Genomic DNA, 18221 nt, shown 5'->3' with positions numbered 1-18221 from the left:
TCAAAAATATGGAGAGGAACACTTGGCAACTTGGTACAACACAATTAAGTACTTATTTTGCTCTTCAAGTTTAGTTTTTAACTCAGAGAGCAAATTTCACTCAAAATTGTTTTGTTGTTGGTGGTGTTTTTTTTTTTTGGCCTCATAGCTCATAGCCAGAGAAAGTAGTCCTAACTACATTAGGGTAGAAAGTAGGAAACAAAATTTGCATTATACTACAGGCCAGGTATACCTGCTTCTCATCACCCCCTGTATGACCCTTGTCTAGTGAGTAGTCAGACTTCTCTTCCTCAGCTGTTGTAATTCACAGCGCAGAAAGAAAGTATTAAACTGAGTCTTTTAAACATTGAATCTAGAATGAGAAAAGGAATTCAGAAACCACAAAAAAGGGAAGCATTTTGGAAGAATTTAAGATACGCGTGGTAGTCTGTTTTCACACTGCTATAAAGAACTGTCTGAGACTGGATAATTTAAAAAGAAAAGAGGCTTAATTAACTCACAGTTTCGCATGGCTAGGGAGGCCTCCAGAAACAACCATGGCATCACAGTGGAGGGGGAAGCCAGGCACATCTCACAGGACAGCAGGAGTGTGAGGGGAGTGCCACACACTTTCACACCTTCAGACCTCATGAATATTCACTACCATGAGAACAGCAAGGGGGAAATCTGCCCCCATGATCCAATCACCTCCCACCAGGGCCCTCCACTGACACGTGGGGATTACAATTAGACGTGAGATTTGGGTGGGTACACAGAGCCAAACCATATCACTTGGTATCCAGAAAATGAGGAAAAAATACTTGCTTCTCCTTATTGTCCTCCCTCTGACCTATTTCCAGCTCTTTGTGTCTGATACCTCCTGTAGAATATAGCCATTGCCTTGACTGAAGCATAAACATTTACCTGTAATAATTTGGTTAAGATTGTTTATAGTGTTTATTTCTCATGCTTCTTATGCACTATCTTTTGCCTAAAGATTTTCCTTCTAGGAAAGTTTATTTTGATTCGCTCGTGTGTGGATTTTGTGGGATCCTAAATCACTTTTCTGTAACATACTCCCCATCACTCCCAACTGGACCCACCTAAAAAAGAACCTAAAACTCAGTCATAACCATCTTCTAATATCAGTCCTTCAAATTTAGAGAAAAGGCAGCAAACTAATAGCATTAATGAGAAAAACTTAACAAATGAATCTTACAAGAAGTGAAAGAAAAAATCGCTGTTTTTCCCATGATCAGTCAGATCTCTTAATATAGTCTGGAATTCTTCATGAAGAGAGTGCAGCAATATACTCAATAAGGTAACTTTTAAACATGCTATCCAAAAGTGTGAAGTGTTTCTAGTGGGAGAAATTAGTACATCTTAGGAAAGATTTTAAATTGAGTCTGCTGGTGAAAATTTCAGCAGCTATTCAACAGCTGATGGAGATTAAGTAAAACTTTTTTTTGTATTGAGTGTCAAATCTAATAGCGTCTTTTTAGAAGTTGTTCAGATGAACACTAGCTCTAACTCTGAAGTTAGAAGACTAGGATGAAGGAAAATTTCCTGTGTCTTCATAGTTTAGGTGAATAAACAAAAGGAGATTATAAATTCTAGCATCTGTAAAAGTTAACTACCCCTCAGGCTCATCTTTTTCATTGTGTGCTATACATACTTAAAATATTCTGCAACCATCCTGGAAAAATAACAAAGGCATTTGGTATAGTAGAAAGGATTTTTAGATAAAGGGGAAAAGTACGTACACTCTGGCAAAAATGAGACTAACAATGAGAGATTTACCACCATATAATACTAACTTGTGCAAATATTCCTGTTTACACCTAATTCCCAAACACTATACAAACACCTGGAAGAAACTTGATCTGGGAAAATTCTCCCTTGGCAGGACTTTGTTCATGTGATTGTCACTACATTGACATTATTGCACAACCAGCATTAATTTCATAATTAAAGGTGACAAAAATGATTAAGAAAGCTAGGCCGGGCACGGTGTCTCACGCCTATAATCCTAGCACTTTGGGAGGCCAAAGCGGGTGGCTCATGAGATCAGGAGTTTGAGGCCAGCCTGAGCAACATGGTGAAACCCCATCTCTACTAAAAATAGAAAAATTAGCCGGGCATGGTGGCATGTGCCTGTAATACCAGCTACTCGGGAGGCTGAGGCAGGAGAATTGCTTGAATCCGGGAGGCAGAGGTTGCAGTGAGCCAAGATTGTGCCATGGCACTCCATCCTGGGTGACGGAGCGAGATTCTGTCTCAAAAAAAAAAAAAAAAAAAGCTAAAAGTGAGACAGTTACTTTTACCTAGAGTTCAGATGTGTTGCTCTTCTCAGCACTTATTGTTAGAACTGCATCCAAAGACTCTCTAATTATATTTTATCACAGCATATATATATATATATATAATATATTTTATATATATATATATATATGTATGAAAGATGTCAAAACACCTGGAACAGCAATGGTGGTTACCAAGGCAAGAGAAGATGCAATAAATAAAAGATTGCTAACAGGAATAGGATATGGCTCTGTTAAAATGAATTCACAGAAAAATGCATTAATCCCTCTGAAACATAAATAATTTTGATATCAGTTTTATTGATATTTATTGATATATGCATTACAAATATAATTGTGAAAGAATTTCTGTTTGATTGCCAGAGATATGCTATAGATCCTAAATAATACTATATTATGAATTAGATGAACACTGTTCATCTTAGGCTCAGTTTATTCTCTCAGTGCATAATATATGAAATTTATATCTTAAACCATCAAACACTTACAGAATTTGGGAAAAGGTCACATTTGCAGTGAGGAGTTCTGTCCCTTCTGCAAAACTTAGAAATTTAAACAAAACCTTAACAAACTTGAAAATTTATATATCAGAAGACTTGTACTATGGAAGTCTCCCTTAATCCACAAGAGATTTGTCTAAGATACCCCCACCCACTCAGTGGATACCTGAAACCACACATAGTACCTAACCTTATATACATTGTTTTGTTTTTGTGTTTGTTTGTTTTTGTTTTGTTTTGTTTTGAGATGAAATCTTGCTCTGTTGCCCAGGCTGGAGTGCAGTGGCACGATCTTGGCTCATTGCAAGCTCCAGCTCACTGCAAGCTCCGTCTCCTGGGTTCATGCCATTCTCCTGTCCCAGCCCCCCGAGTAGCTGGGACTACAGGTGCCCACCGCCACGCCCGGCTAATTCTTTGTATTTTTAGTAGAGATGGGGTTTCACCGTCTTAGCCAGGATGGTCTTGATCTCCTGACCTTGTGATCCACCCACCTCGGCCTCCCAAAGTGCTGGGATTACAGGCATGAGCCACTGCGCCCGGCCATGTTTTGTTTTTTTATATACGTACCTACCTATGATAAGAGTTAATTCATAAATTAGGCACAGTAGAGATTAACCTTAGTAGCTAATAATAAATAGAACAATTATAAAAGTAGGTCATCATCCTCTACTCTTGTGCTTTGGGGTCACTAAGTGAAATAAGGGTTCCTTGAACACAAGCACTGTCATGTGAGATTTCATTACAATACTCAGAACAGTGCACAGTTTAAAACTTATGAATTGTTTATTTCTGGAATTTTCCACGTATTTTTGGACCATGGTTGACTGAGGGTAACTGAAACTGTACAAAGAGAAACCACAGATAAAGGAAGACTACCGTACCTTATATGCCTCAAACCACCAAATTATCTAAAACTAATTCCTTAAACTTTCTCTTGGATTTTTGCCCAGAGTCCTGAATAGTTTCTTAAAGTTCAGATTGCACTAAAGTCATTAAGTTCAGCCTTCACCTGCCTTGAGATAAGATGCAAGAAAAAGATGTACTATCATTTATCCATCTCCACTATCAGATAGCTTGTCAGAGTTCAGATCACAGATCAAGATATGTGTTATAGCTTTGCTATTAATAACTTGGGAAAATGTGTCTGCAGTTACACAAAATCACGTTCAATAGCAACAAAAATACTAGATTAACATATTTACAGACAATTGTTAACAAACCCAAATGTTAATCTTTATAATTAAACTTAACCTTTTCTTAAAGGAAGACAGCTATTCAGCTACAGAAGAACAATACAATTAATATCGTATTAGAAAAATTAATATGTTCTATGGACACAGGGAAGGGAACATCACACACCGGGGCTGTCGTGGGGCCGGGGGGCTAGGGGAAGGGATAGCATTAGGAGAAATACCTAATGTAGATGACAGGTTGATGGGTGCAGCAAACCACCATGGCGTGTGTGTACCTATGTAACAAACCTGTGCATTCTGCACATGTACCCCAGAATTTAAAGTATAATAAAAAAATTAATACATTCTCAAGGTTATATTTGAAAGGTATTAAATTTATGTCTGGTATCAACAACATTTAAAACAAAATAAACATGTAAAGGGAAGATGGAAACATAAGCATCAAAAAATCACTAACTTTCATATTTTTGCTAAAAATGAGCTTTGTGGCCAGGTGCAGTGGCTCACACCTATAATCTCAGCACTTTGGGAGGCCAAGATGGGCAGATCACTTGAAGTCAGGAGTTCGAGACCAGCCTGGCCCACATGGTGAAACCCCGTCTCTACTAAAAGTACAAAAAATTAGCTCGGAGTGGTGGCCTATACCTGTAATCCTAGCTACTCGGGAGACTGAGGTGGCAGAATCGCTTAAGCCCGGGAGGCAAATGGTGCAGTGAGCCGAGATCGTGCCACTGTACTCCAGCCTGGGCAACAAAGTGAGACTCTGTCTCAAACAAACAAACAAACAAATAAATAAATAAATGAGCTTTGAAAATAGGAACTAATTTAACTTAAATCACCTCTATGAAAACTTAAAATATTCACTAGAAAGAACTCTTTGGAAAAGGAATTGGCTATGTTTTTATGTTGTGGTTTGAATAAGTCAACAGAATTGAAGTCTGTTTTATAAATATATAGGAACAAGAGAAATTTTCACATTAATATATTATAAAATTAAGAAGATACTGTTATTCACAAACTGGGTAAGTGTATTTAGACTCTTCCCTAGTATCTAATTCATAATAAAATAATTAAGCTTTACTTTATAGTCACTTTGGTATATAGCTTCCTTGTCTGTAAAGTGAGGGTGTTGAACTACATGATCTCTACAATCTTTTTCTAATTTTAACATTCTCATATTATTCTGAGACTATCCCATGGAAATCTTTCCAGTCAAGTAAATTGCTACAAAGACTCTGGAAATAGGTTAATAAATTATATAAAGTTTATCACTAGAATAGTAAATTCAACAACTAATTCAGAATTCAACTAAAGTTGTTGAAATAAATACTGTCTTCAAAGAAGTTACTTATTTTTTGTTCTTAAAAGCAGTAAAATAACAAGAATCAAGAAAGAAATGCTGTAAACAAATATTGTAATTATTTCTGAGATAATTGCAGTCAAGGAAAACAACTATACAATACAGAATATATCCAAATAGTCTATATCCTAAATACACTAAACAATAGTGTTGAAAACCTAATATGGTGAAATAAGATTAGATATAGGTAACATTGCTGTCTTCAATCTCAACAGAATTCTGTCTCTGAAAATCACTGTTTGATTTATTTTCATGTTTAGTTATGCTGTTCATATGAAGTAGAGAAAAAGCTTTATCTTGAAAATATTTATTATAACATTTGCAATAGAGAAAAATCCAGAAACAACTGGAATGTCCAGCTATTTAAAATGATGTTTATAGAGACAGAGACATGTTCTTAGAAAACCATGTTTAATGAAAAGGCAGGTTACTTTCTTATAAAAAAATTTATGAAGACAAGAAATGGAAATCAGTGTGTTGATGTTTATATCAGTGTTTATTCTGTTGAGGTGCGTTCTGTTTTTTCTTCTTTCCACTTTGGAAGTGGAAAATTAATTTTTATTAATTTTTTAAAATTAACTTTAAAAATATATTGATCAATTATAACTAGTTGATTATAGTCATTAATTTTTTAATTACAAGAAAGCCAATAGATAGTAAGTTAGCTTTCTTGCCAAGTCTGAAGTGGGAGCTTCATGACAACAGCAAACTGAAGCAGATTCTTTAAGGAATTTCCCATCTAAATCTCATGTTCACGTCTTTCCTGCTTGGTTATATTGGTGCATATATATCATGAGATTCAGATAAAGCTGATGTCGTGAAAAAGAAAAAGTTTATCATAAGCTTTTTGTCTTGAAGAAATCAATTCAACTCACGAATTCACTCATGTGTAAAACAAAGACTTAAAGTTACCCACCAAAATACATTGGCCAATATTAAAATAATCACATTCATTTATTTCAAAGTTTTGTATTATGAGTTTTACATAACACCAAAAACAATGACATACTTCCTCCACAGAGTGAGAAAACTGTGACAGCAGAATATGAACTAGAATACTTACTACTGGAAGGACAGTGCTTTGATAAAGTGACAGAACAGCCTCCTCGGGGTCTGCAGTTCACACTAGGCACAAAAAATAAACCTGTTTTGGTTGATACAATAGCGATGGCCAATCATGTAAGTATTATTTAATTGATGATATTTAATTTGATGTTTTGGTGAAATTCTCTGTTTTCCTAAGAGTAAAATGAAATAATCTTTATTCTGCTGTTGCTGAATAGTTTGCAGAAAACAAAATTGAATCTTTGAATAAGATAGATAAAACAAAAATGGGGAAAATCATACTTTCATAATTTTTTAACAGGTTATTGTAAAATCTCTTGGAATTGATTTATAGAATTTATTCATTCTACAGTTAGTAAATACTTTCTTGGATCATTCATGTATTCATAAGCAATTCGATGGTTTTTAGTCATATTACTCAATGATTATTTTTTTCTCATCTTAAAAGGGGTATTTTCAATTAAAAGCAAACCCAGGTGCTTGGATACTGAGGTTACACCAAGGAAAATCTGAAGATATTTATCAAATAGTTGGGTGAGTTATGCAGACTGCTTTTAAATTTTTACACATAAATACGTTTTTAGTGTAATACAACCAAGATAATCAAAACAACAATTAAAGTGTTAAGATTGGCCTGGCACAGTGGCTCAAGCCTGTAATCCCAACACTTTGGTAGGCCGAGGCAGGCAGATCACGAGGCCAGGAGTTCAAGACCTGCCTGGCCAACATGGCAAAACCCCGTCTGTACTAAAAATACAAAAATTTGCCAGGCACGGTGGCACACACCTGTAACTTCAGCTATTCAGGAGGATGAGGCCCAAGAATTGCTTGAACCTTCGGGAGGCGGAGGTTGCAGTGAGCAGAGACCGCACCACTACACTCCAACCCGGGACAGAGAGCAAGACTCTGTCTCAAAAAAAACAAACAAACAAACAAAAAAATGATGACTGGGTTAGGTCTGAACATCAGCAAGAGGGCAAAATAGGACATTCCGGTGCTCATACCCATGCAGAAACATCAATTTGAACAACTATCCACTCCACACATGAAACTACCTTAATAAAAACTAAGGAATGAGGTGAGCTGTTACAGCGCTGCAGTGTAGCACAGAAATAAGAAAGACACATTGAAGAGTGTAGGATAATTTACATTACATGCATCACTCCTTCCTCCACCTGATACAGCACAGCTGGAGAGATACCCCCTTGGAGGAAGGAGAGGGAAGTGAACAGCAGACTTTGCCTTGGACCGCAAAACCATGCTCACCCCAGTAAAACCCAAAGCCAGGTAGGCCTCACAGCCCCCACTTAATGCTGGTACCAGAAGACTGAGCTGCCAGATCCTGTAGCCCCAAGCTCCAAATCTGCCTGGTAGATTCAGTTTCCAAGCCTGCCCAACCACCAGGCCTACCCCAGAAGCCCCGGGCTGTTGCCCAGCCCCATTGCCAGGCCCACCCCCACAAATTCAGGCTCTTAGACTTTTCCCTGTACCAGCATAATTGATATTTTGATCATTTAATGATAATATAGTATACGTTATATCTTACATAACAACACCATTATCCTTCGGTTATATTCAGTTTGGAATTGTTTTTTTGGACAAAAATTTTCCTGTTGATCAGTGAGCCATAGTAGAAAGCAGGAGTCATCACACTTTTTTGGTAAGGAGCCAAAAGTAAGTATTTTTGTTCATTTGAGAGCACATGTGGTCTTTATCAAAATTTTTTTTAACAATTATTTTAAAGTATAAAAATCAGTTTTAGCTTAGGGCTATTAAAAAAATACACCATAAACCTGATTTGGTTTACTGGCCATAGTTTGCCAACTCTTGATAAAGTCTTTTTTATGCCCTTAATAAATATCTCTAGATTTCATTGCTTTCAATAAATACTTACTGAGCACCTTTTATTATACCACACATTGTACTCAACAAAGATAATATAGGAGTAGGGGTTACGGTATCTTTTTTCACCACTCTTTCCCCTTTATTTTATACTGTACCTAGCTCATAGTGTCAGTTAATAAATGTGCTTAATGGCTTATGCACACAGAGACAGGGATGCTTAGTTCTGTGGTAGAGGTGGGTAGGAGGAAGTCAGTATTGACATTAGAGATGATATAGTACCTCAAGAGAGTTGAAGAATTAATAGGAAGTTACTAGTCATACCATAGATGGAACATTCCAGGAAGAGGGTAGACATGCACATCTCCCATCTAAAACTCTTAGGGCCATATGTGTTTTAGAGTTTAGAAGTTTTTCGTTTGGAAAGTTAATACAGTACACATATCATATATTATGACGTATATCCCAGCAGGATCTGAGAAAGCCCTTTATTAAACATCATTTGTATTGCAGAATGCGTTAATATTCACACTAAAAGGGTTTATGTAAATGACTGAAAAAGAGAATGAAAAGACAATCCACAGACTGGGAGAAAATCTTTGCAAAGCATATATCTGACAAAGAATTTATATACAGAATATATAAAGACTATCAGAACTCAATATGACAACAAATAACCAGATAAAAAATGTGCAAAAGTCTTGAACAGACACTCTACCAAAGAAGATATATGGATAAGTACAGAATGTATTTAACATTGTTAGTCATTAAGAAAATCTACATTAAAACCACGAGATATGCCACATATCTATTAAAATGACTAACTTTATAAAAAGAATGACAATATCAAGTGTTGGTGAGGATATGGAGTAACAGGAGCTGTTTTTCACTTCCATTGGGTATGTAGAGTGGTACAACCACTTTTGAACAATTGGACAGTTCCTAGAAACTTTAAATTTACACTTAGGCTAGGCATGGTAGTTCACACATGTAATCCTAGCACTTTGGGAGGCCAAGGTGGGAGGATTGCTTGAGCCCAGGAGTTTGAGACCAGCCTGGGCAATATAGCAAGACCTACCTCTACATAAAATCAAAAAAGTAGCCAGGCACAGTAGCACACGCCTGTAGTCCTAGTTACTTGGGAGGCTGAGGTGGGAGGATCAGTTGAACCCACGAGGTGGCAACTGCAGTGAGCCATGATCATGCCACTGCACTCCAGGCTGGGCAACAGAGTGAGACCCTGTCTCAAAATAAGGAGGAGGAGGAGGAAAAGGAAGGGGATGGAGAGGAAGGGGAGAAAAGGGGAGAAGAAGAATTTGCTTTCTGTGGTTTCAGTCGCCCATAGTTAACCATAGTCCAAAAATATTAAGTGGGAAATTCCAGAAATAAACAAATCTTACGTTTTAAATTATGCACTGCTGAGTAATATGATGACCTCTCACACTATCCTGCTCTGTTCCACCTGGAAAATCATTCCTTTGTCAGATGTCTGCCCATGAGTCACTTAGTAGCATTCTCAGTTATGAGATCAACTGTCATGGGATCACAGTGCTTATATTCAGGTAACCCTCGTTTTACTTAATGACCACAAAAGGCAAGAGTATTGTGCCTAATTTATAAATAAACCTTATCATAGACATGTATGTATAGGAAAAACATACATTTAGGGTTCGGTACCATCCATGGTTTCATACATCCACTGGGTGTCTTCGAACCTATACCCTGTGGGTAAGTGGGGGTTGCTGTACTACTGCATGTCTCCTTTTATAAGTTACAAAACACTAGATAATACAAACTATAGTGACAGAAATCACTTGGTGCGGTGGAATAAGCAGGCAAAAATAAGGACGAGTATTGGAGATAAGCAGTTGAACAATGCTGTTTTGAGAACCCCCAGCCAAATTGAGTTCCAGTACTGGAGTGGCTAGTGACCTTGCCCTAATGAGGAATGAAAGGCAGCTGGATGTGAATGTTTACTGTGTGCCTTTCATGGGACACCTCGTTTACCTGGTGGATGGTCTAATTCATAGTTGTCTGACCCCAGACCCAGTTTCCCTCACACAGGAAACTTGTTTATACTGACAGATGCCCGTGTGGCTCTTGTCTGACCCATGTGCAGTTTATGCTTGCCTGACCATCCCGGTGACACTGGGAACCCAACCTTGTGTTCTCCCCAGCATCCCCGAGAAAACCCGGTCTGGGATAGTCCCTGGCTCTTCCAATGGGTGGTGCAAATTTAATACACCACCACAATAAGAAATAAGTTCAAAGATTTATTACAAATCCTGGGCAGGAAGAGCTCCATCTCTAGGTCACATCAGGCAAGAATGAAGAGGAGTCAGGCAGAGAGAAAGAGAGAGCATGCATACAACTAGCAGTATATACAAGGGAATAGAGCATGGGTCACTTTTGGTCTGTTTGAAGGGAAGGCAGGACAACAGAAGCCCAGTTTGCTAGGCAGGAAGTGGGTACCTCTAAGTTCTTATCTTTGGCTACCAGCTGGACCCATTTGGGTATGTTGTTCTAATGCCTATGCAGCAACCTATGCTACCTTGCTGTGTCATTCCCATTACAAATACACAGTTCCTACCCTCCCAAAACTCATTCCAGTAGAAAAGATAGTCAAGAAAATGAGTGACTATTACATGTTCTAAGTGCTATAAAAGAGTGCTATGGTAGTACAGAAAATGAGCAAAATAGACTGTAACATTTATATTGACCCTTATAAAAGCCATGGTTTCAAGATCTAATTTTAAGAAGCATTCATGCTTTGTTTCAGCTTTTTAAATTTTGTGCAAACTGCATTGCCAGGAACTCAGCATTTCTGTATCTGCCACTACCGTTTCACCATTATGTTTCACAAAGGGAAAGCCCTGTATATGAATTGTGAGTCAAATCCCTTCTGTACCACCAACTATCTGTATGATCTTGTATAAGTTTCTTTGCTATTTGTAGTCTTTATTTCGTCATTACAAAAGGGAATAATCCTACCTCCCTTGTGAGGTTTTGCTAAGGACTAAATGAGAACATCATTGTAGAATATTGAGTAAATGTCCATTTCCTCTCCACTTATTCCTTCTTTTACAAATACAGTTACACAATAGCACATGTATTATGTAAAACTAAAACTATACATGATTTAGGTTCTGTTTTATCTTCTTTACTATTATTTTCTATCATACAGAGTTCATAAAGATGTTTTAGAGAGAAAATAGTTCTTGATATTATATGTGAAGTACCACTAACATATTAGTGCAAATTGTTTTTTCTCATTCACAGACAACTTTTGGCAGTAGAAATAACTTACAAATTTGTTTGTATTACTTATAAACTATAAAACCATATACTTAGTCATAATTTAATTCCACATATGATTAATGTCACTAGCTATCCAAAATGGAAAAAAATACATGTTACTGTGTAATAAAAAGTCTAATGAGGTCAATATAAAATATAACAAAAACTGATGTTGTTTATCCTAATTTATGTTTTAATTCTAATTGATATTACCTTTATAATTAGGAAAAATATTCCTGAAACCTGCTAAAAATCTAAGCTAAAATAATATTGATGTGAGTTTCTAAGTTCAGATTTTAAAGCCATGACTAAATTATTTGATTTTTTTAAATTCGGCTTTCCACTTCTGAGGCATAATGCCCATAATGTGTACTTTCTGTGTCTGTCAGTTTTTTGTAGTCATTAACTGCAGATTATTTGTGTATACTCAGTATTGGCTGTTACTTACCTTGAATACAAAAAGTCTGAAAACTATTCTCCTTTATTTCTTTGTAGTTCTACCAAAGTTAGACAAATGCTGCTCAGATTTTCCTAATTAATTGTAGAGAATATTAGATACTTTATTTATGCACCTTCAATGCCAAATTATTGTGCTAGACTTCTCATTTGAAATCTTTACAAAAATCTTTTCTGCCAAAGTAACACTTGTAATCAATTTTAGTTTGGTACCTTTGAGACTGAACTGTTTCTCCCATGTTTTATATAGGAGGAAGGACAAAGATATCAAACAAGGCTTTCCATTCTTTCTCCTCAGGTACTCAAGTTGGTCCACCGTAACTTTGCTGGCTCTGCAGTAGTTAAAACTCACTCTCTGTGGACTCTTAAAAGTTTTCTATTGCTGTACTTCACTCTCCTTTAGTTTCCTGGTTCCGTTGGTGTGGTCTCCTCATACCTCCTGGTTGCCATATTGGCAGGACACATGACTACCCTTTGGTAACAACAAAACCAAATTGCTCTCCTTCTTGGCTGCATCTGATCTGTGGAAATACCTAGACATCAGTTGCCCAACAAACTCTAGTTCAGACCAGTTGCAGAGGCAGTAAGCACTCTCCTGACTCCTCAATTAGAGCAATAAATCAGTCCTCAAATATCCAATCCTGCTCCATGTACACTTTTAACTTTCCCAGACATGAGTCCTCTGTGCATCCCAACTTCAGAATATGTATTGCAAAGTGTCTTCTCCTTAAAGTGTCTACCTTACTGAGTTTAGAATGAGAAGGCAATACTTTTTCCCCTTCCATCCTCATAGAGTATAGTGGTGGAGACTCACAATCTGACAACAGCTCTCTGTAAGGAAACTCTTCTGCCTTCATCTCACACAATCCCTTTTCTGAACATTTTTATATGCTTAATCTCTCTGAGGGGCAATCTGCATATTGTGAGGGTATTGAGAATGGATGACTATGCATACTCACTTTGGTGTCTGGTAGCTATCTCTTGGGGTTTCAGTGGAAGCATTCTAGCATCCTTTTACCCCTACCTCCAATATTCTATTTAGTTCTTTACTATCATATTACCATTAGTTAAATGTAAATTTTAATGATTCACTATTGATCACAGTTTTTATATGTCTTTTAATTTTCACATTCATTTTTTGTTTAGATGGTGTCTTAGGCCATTTTTTGCTGCTGTTAACAGAATACCTGTGACTGAGCAATTTATAATGTACAGAAATTTCTTGGTTCATAGTTCTGGAAGGTTGGAAAGATTGAGGGACAGCATCTGGCAGAAGCCTTCTTGCTGCATTGCCGTATGGCAGAAGGCAGAAGGACAAGAGAGAGCAAGAGAGGGCCAAACTTGCCCTTTTGTGGTAGCACCACTTCCACCCAATGAGGGTGGAGCCTCATCACCTATAATCACCTATTAAGGGTCCCACCTCTTAATACTGCCACAATGGCAATACAATTTCATCATGAGTTTTGGAGGGGAGGGACATTCAAATCGTAGCAGATGGCTGACTTCCCATATTATCATAGAAGTATTTAACACAAGCAATTGGATGCTTTTACATTGTGTTGGGAAGGACTGGCGGAGCAAGCTCTCCAGGAGGGCTGGATCCTAGGAATGCTTGAGAACAAAGCCAAGGAACTGACCAGCCAGAAAGAGCTGCTACTTTCCCATCATCAGAAGTGAGAGAAAGCTAGAAGCTGCTGCCAGCAACACATCAACTGGCCTTTGGTACCCAGAAAGCTAAGCAATTATACACTGGAACACTGAAGTAGAAAACCTCAATGTCCCCATGACTGTGCTTGACAAAAGAAGCTAGGGAAGCATCAGCACATTGCCCCGCTCACTTCTAAGTTCCAAGTAACATGCAAATGTATCTATCTGTTTAGCAGAATCTAATTATCAACCAAAACCTTAGCTGCAAAAGAGTTGAGTAACAACAACAACAAAAATGGGTGTATCTTTCTAACTACTGCAGTGTATGCTAAAGGTGGGATGTTGCCTGCCATATCATAATATACACCACCTTTCCACAAATAAGTTTTTTCAGAGACATTAGTGGTGTACCCTCAAATGTTTAAAACTTTGAGGTGGTCCTCAAAGGTTTAAAAATTTCTTTTGCAATTCTGTATGAATTATAACTTTCCTAAGTATTGAATAACAGCATTATAATTTTATTCAGAATGCTTGAAACAAGGCTTCATTATTGTTTCTTACCAGTTAGTGTTTTGGATGAAAAATATGAAGCCAATCTGATTTACATTTCTTCTCTGAAAATATAAATTGTATTTTAGAATTTCAGGAGACACATGTATGAGTGCTTTTTTTTATTAATCATGCTTTCTGACACAGTGAATTCTTTCATTTTGAAGTAAATGGCTTTTACTGAGATTCAGTATTCTTTTGAATCTCATTGAGAATATGAATTATTTGAATGCTTCCCTTTTTTCTGCATTAATGCCTTATCAATGAAGTCCATTTCCTCTGACTGCTTAGCTTGTTCCCTTCATTTAAGCTGCTCATTTTCCTCATGTATCCAGAGGTTTCAGGTGCTTAGCATTGTTGGTAAAGGTCTGATAGTACAGTGGTGAAGAGCCAGACTATCTAGACTCATTTAGGATCTAAGATAATAATTGTACTTTCCTCAAAGGATGGTTGTATGGATTAAGCAAGTGAGCATCTATGAAGTGCTTAAAACAGTGCCTGAGGATGTGGAGAAATAGGAACACTTTTACACTGTGGGTGGGACTGTAAACTAGTTCAACCATTGTGGAAGTCAGTGTGGCGATTCCTCAGGGATCTAGGACTAGAAATACCATTTGAACCAGTCATCCCATTACTAGGTATATACCCAAAGGATTGTAAGACATGCTGCTGTAAAGACACATGCACACGTATGTTTATAGCGGCACTATTCACAATAGCAAAGACTTGGAACCAACCCAAATGTCCAACAATGATAGACTGGATTAAGAAAATGTGGCACATATACACCATGTAATACTATGCAGCCATAAAAAATGATGAGTTCATGTCCTTTGTAGGGACATGGATGAAGCTGGAAATCATTCTCAGCAAACTATTGCAAGGATCTCAGCAAACTATCGCAAGGACAAAAAAACCAAACACCGCATGTTCTCACTCATAGGTGGAAATTGAACAATGAGAACACATGGACACAGGAAGGGGAACATCACACACCGGGGCCTGTTGTGAGGTGGGGGGAGGGGGGAGGGATAGCATTAGGAGATATACCTAATGTTAAATGAAGATTTAATGGGTGCAGCACACCAGCATGGCACATGTATACATATGTAACAAACCTGCACGTTGTGCACATGTACCCTAAAACTTAAAGTATAATAAATTAAAAAAAAACAGTGCCTGAATTAAAATGAGAGCTCATCACCATTACTACCTCTGCTACCTGATGGAAGTGGAAAGAGATTTGCGTTAGAATTTGTCTAGGTCTAGCTGTAGTGCTGTGCTAGCTGGCTTTATTCTCTGAGTCTCAGTGGACAGGGGATTAAATGGCTAAAGTTGTCAATGCCCTTGAGCAGTGTTTGTGACCATAAGCAGCTGAAAGTTTTTAAGAAATTTGACAATGCTTCTACTATACAAGTTAGATCCTTTTTTGTTTTGTTTTGTTTTGATTTTGCGACAGGGTCTCTCTTGCCCAGACGGAAGTGCAATAGCACAATCATGGCTCACAGCTCACTGGAGCTTCAATCTGCCAGTTTCAAGCAATCGTCCTACTTTAGCCTCCTGACTAGCTGGGACCACAGCGCTGGCCACCACATCCAGCTAATTTTTCAAAAAAATTTGCAGAGACTTGTTCTCGCTGTGTTGCCCAGGCTGGTCTTAAACTCCTGGACTCAAGTGATACTCCCACCCCAGCCTCCCAAAGTGCTGGGATTACAGGTGTAAGCCATCACACCTGGCTTCTTTCTGTTTTCTAGTGGTGATTGTTGGACAGAGTTCTGCCTGCTACTTTGGTTTAACCTACCTTAGCTCAGGAATTGGGAGTAAGAGAAAGTCAAAGACGTGTCAGTCATGATAGTGCTAGACTCCCCGGGTGTTCATTTTGGAAAAATGTTAAAAGTATATATTATATATAACAACTCAAAAGTAACTACTAATTTGACATCTGATTGCTTCCCCTTCAACAAAACTCAACTTTATTGTAAATATGATAGAACTTTTTAGTCCATAGTGAGAATAGTTTGAAAAAATAATTATGGAGCACAGTTGCCATATTTGTTTAAGCAATTTTGAAAATGGGCGGAAAAAAACTGCATTATATGTAATACAAAACGGAAACATTCAAGTGATGCAGATGGACATCATAGACACATTTTCAGTCTCATTATTTTAACAATGTACTTCAAATTTTGGCATTTGAAAACGGCTGGTGGATATTAAAAAGTTGAATAGTGTAGAACTCCTTTGATACATAACTTTGAAGTGTAAAAAATTGTAATTATCATTGCAATATATCAGGGATGTGAAAGATTTTAGTTGTGTGATAGCCTTGGTATATAACAGCAAAGATAAGTCATAATTTGAACTTTCAGAGTGATTGGGTGGTATTGAATTTAATGAGTTACTTTTTTACAATTTTAATGTGTACTGAGTTAAAATTTATTGGATAATTTTGAAAACTACAGTATATTATATCTTAATTGACTATAGAAACAGAAAAACATGATATATGCACTAGTAATATTGGACTTACGTTTATTGCAAAATGAGTTTATTTGTTATGCCATCATAATTGTATGTGTATTCTTAATTATGGACACATTTTTCTACTTTTAGGCATAAAGGAACTGACTCTCAAGCAGACCTAGGAGATGTCATTGTTGTATTAAACAGCTTCAAAAGCAAGATACTGGAAGTAAAAGTATGTGGGGCAGAACTTTTTATAGGCTTTGTTCTTAATATTAAGAATTATCTTCTTTGTTTTTTAATTAATTGATTTATTTTACAACTGACTTTACAATTTTACAACCTAAAATGTTATATTTGAACTCCAGCAGTAAAAAAAGAAGAGGATTAAGTTCACAAAGGAAAACAGAACTTGAAGATAGAAGGATTTTTTTTTACATTATGATAACTAAATATATCTACTAAATCTGTCTGTAGCCAAATAACGTTACAAATTGGACTCTAGAGATGAGATCAAGAACATGCACTGAAAAACTAGCTCTAAAAAAGAAAAGGTGCTGTTTTTTAAAGAGGGAGAGAAAGGGAGTTTTTAATGATAGCAGATTCTTTTTGGACCAACCCTCCTGCTTAAAACTAGTGAAAATATTAGATAAAATTTTTAAAAAAATTTAAAAACAATGAACTAATAATAAGATAATAAGGATAATAAGGAAACCCAAAACCAAAATTAAAGGGAAAAATGCGAGCCTAGTGAAATAAGCAAGCACAGAAACTTCTCTTGACCCAAGGAAGCTGTTGTCCTGGGAACATTTTTCTGTCCTGTCACACTTTGCCATTTTTATTTAATTTGATGGGTTAGGGGACAAAAATTGGAACCCAGAACCCACATAAAATAATCTATTAGAAGACCCGCTCTACAATAAACTAGCTCTATTTTCAGGCTAAGGATGAAACATAAAAAATTATTCCTCATAGTCTTTTAGCCCAAATTTGTGTCAGCTAAGTAGGCCAGGGAATCCTGAACCTTGAATTGGTACTAAAATTGTTCCAGATTGATAGGATATAGAGATATCTGGAAGAGACATCCATAAATCTCTGGAATAAGATTACAATAGCCTAAGCTGCAAATCAAATTTTTCTAGTATGAAGGGCAACTCATAGTCAAAGTTAACCAAATACACAAAACTAGCAGAAACAGAAAACCGATACACACTCAAGATATTAGAATTATTAGAATAGCCTCTGAAACAGCTGTACTTTTTTTTAAAAGAAATTAAAGATGAGTTTAAAAATAAATTGCAGGGAACATGAAACTGTAAAACATACGTATCAGATTTTTTTAAAGTAGAACTTTGGAAACTGAGTAATACAATACCAAAATTAATAATTCAGTAGATAGCTTTAACATGCCTTCAGAGAAAATTAGCAAGTTGGGAGATAGGCCAGAAAAAGTATACCAAATGCAACAGAGACAGGAAAAAAAGAAAATATAGAAGAGAGCATTAACACACACACACACACACACACACACACACACACACACACACGC

General features: G+C 36.8%; 1 protein-coding gene across 5 annotated transcripts in view; it reads left to right on the top strand.

Moving 5' to 3' along the window:
• The window catches only part of UGGT2 (UDP-glucose glycoprotein glucosyltransferase 2), a 233570-nt gene that overhangs the window by 146072 nt on the left and 69277 nt on the right, over window positions 1-18221 (top strand). For all 5 annotated transcript variants that reach the window (XM_058438019.1, XM_058438016.1, XM_058438017.1 and 2 more), the window contains 3 exons: window positions 6374-6532; window positions 6867-6952; window positions 16823-16907. In XM_058438019.1, coding sequence (XP_058294002.1) covers window positions 6374-6532; window positions 6867-6952; window positions 16823-16907 — 330 coding nt within the window. The remainder of the gene's footprint in view (window positions 1-6373; window positions 6533-6866; window positions 6953-16822; window positions 16908-18221) is intronic.

Source organism: Hylobates moloch, unplaced genomic scaffold (assembly GCF_009828535.3).
Source record: "Hylobates moloch isolate HMO894 unplaced genomic scaffold, HMol_V3 SCAFFOLD_4, whole genome shotgun sequence".
NCBI classification, from domain to species: Eukaryota; Metazoa; Chordata; class Mammalia; order Primates; family Hylobatidae; genus Hylobates; species Hylobates moloch.
The sequence above is the reverse complement of the archived record's forward strand: the minus strand, read 5'-3'. Positions and strand labels throughout refer to the sequence as shown.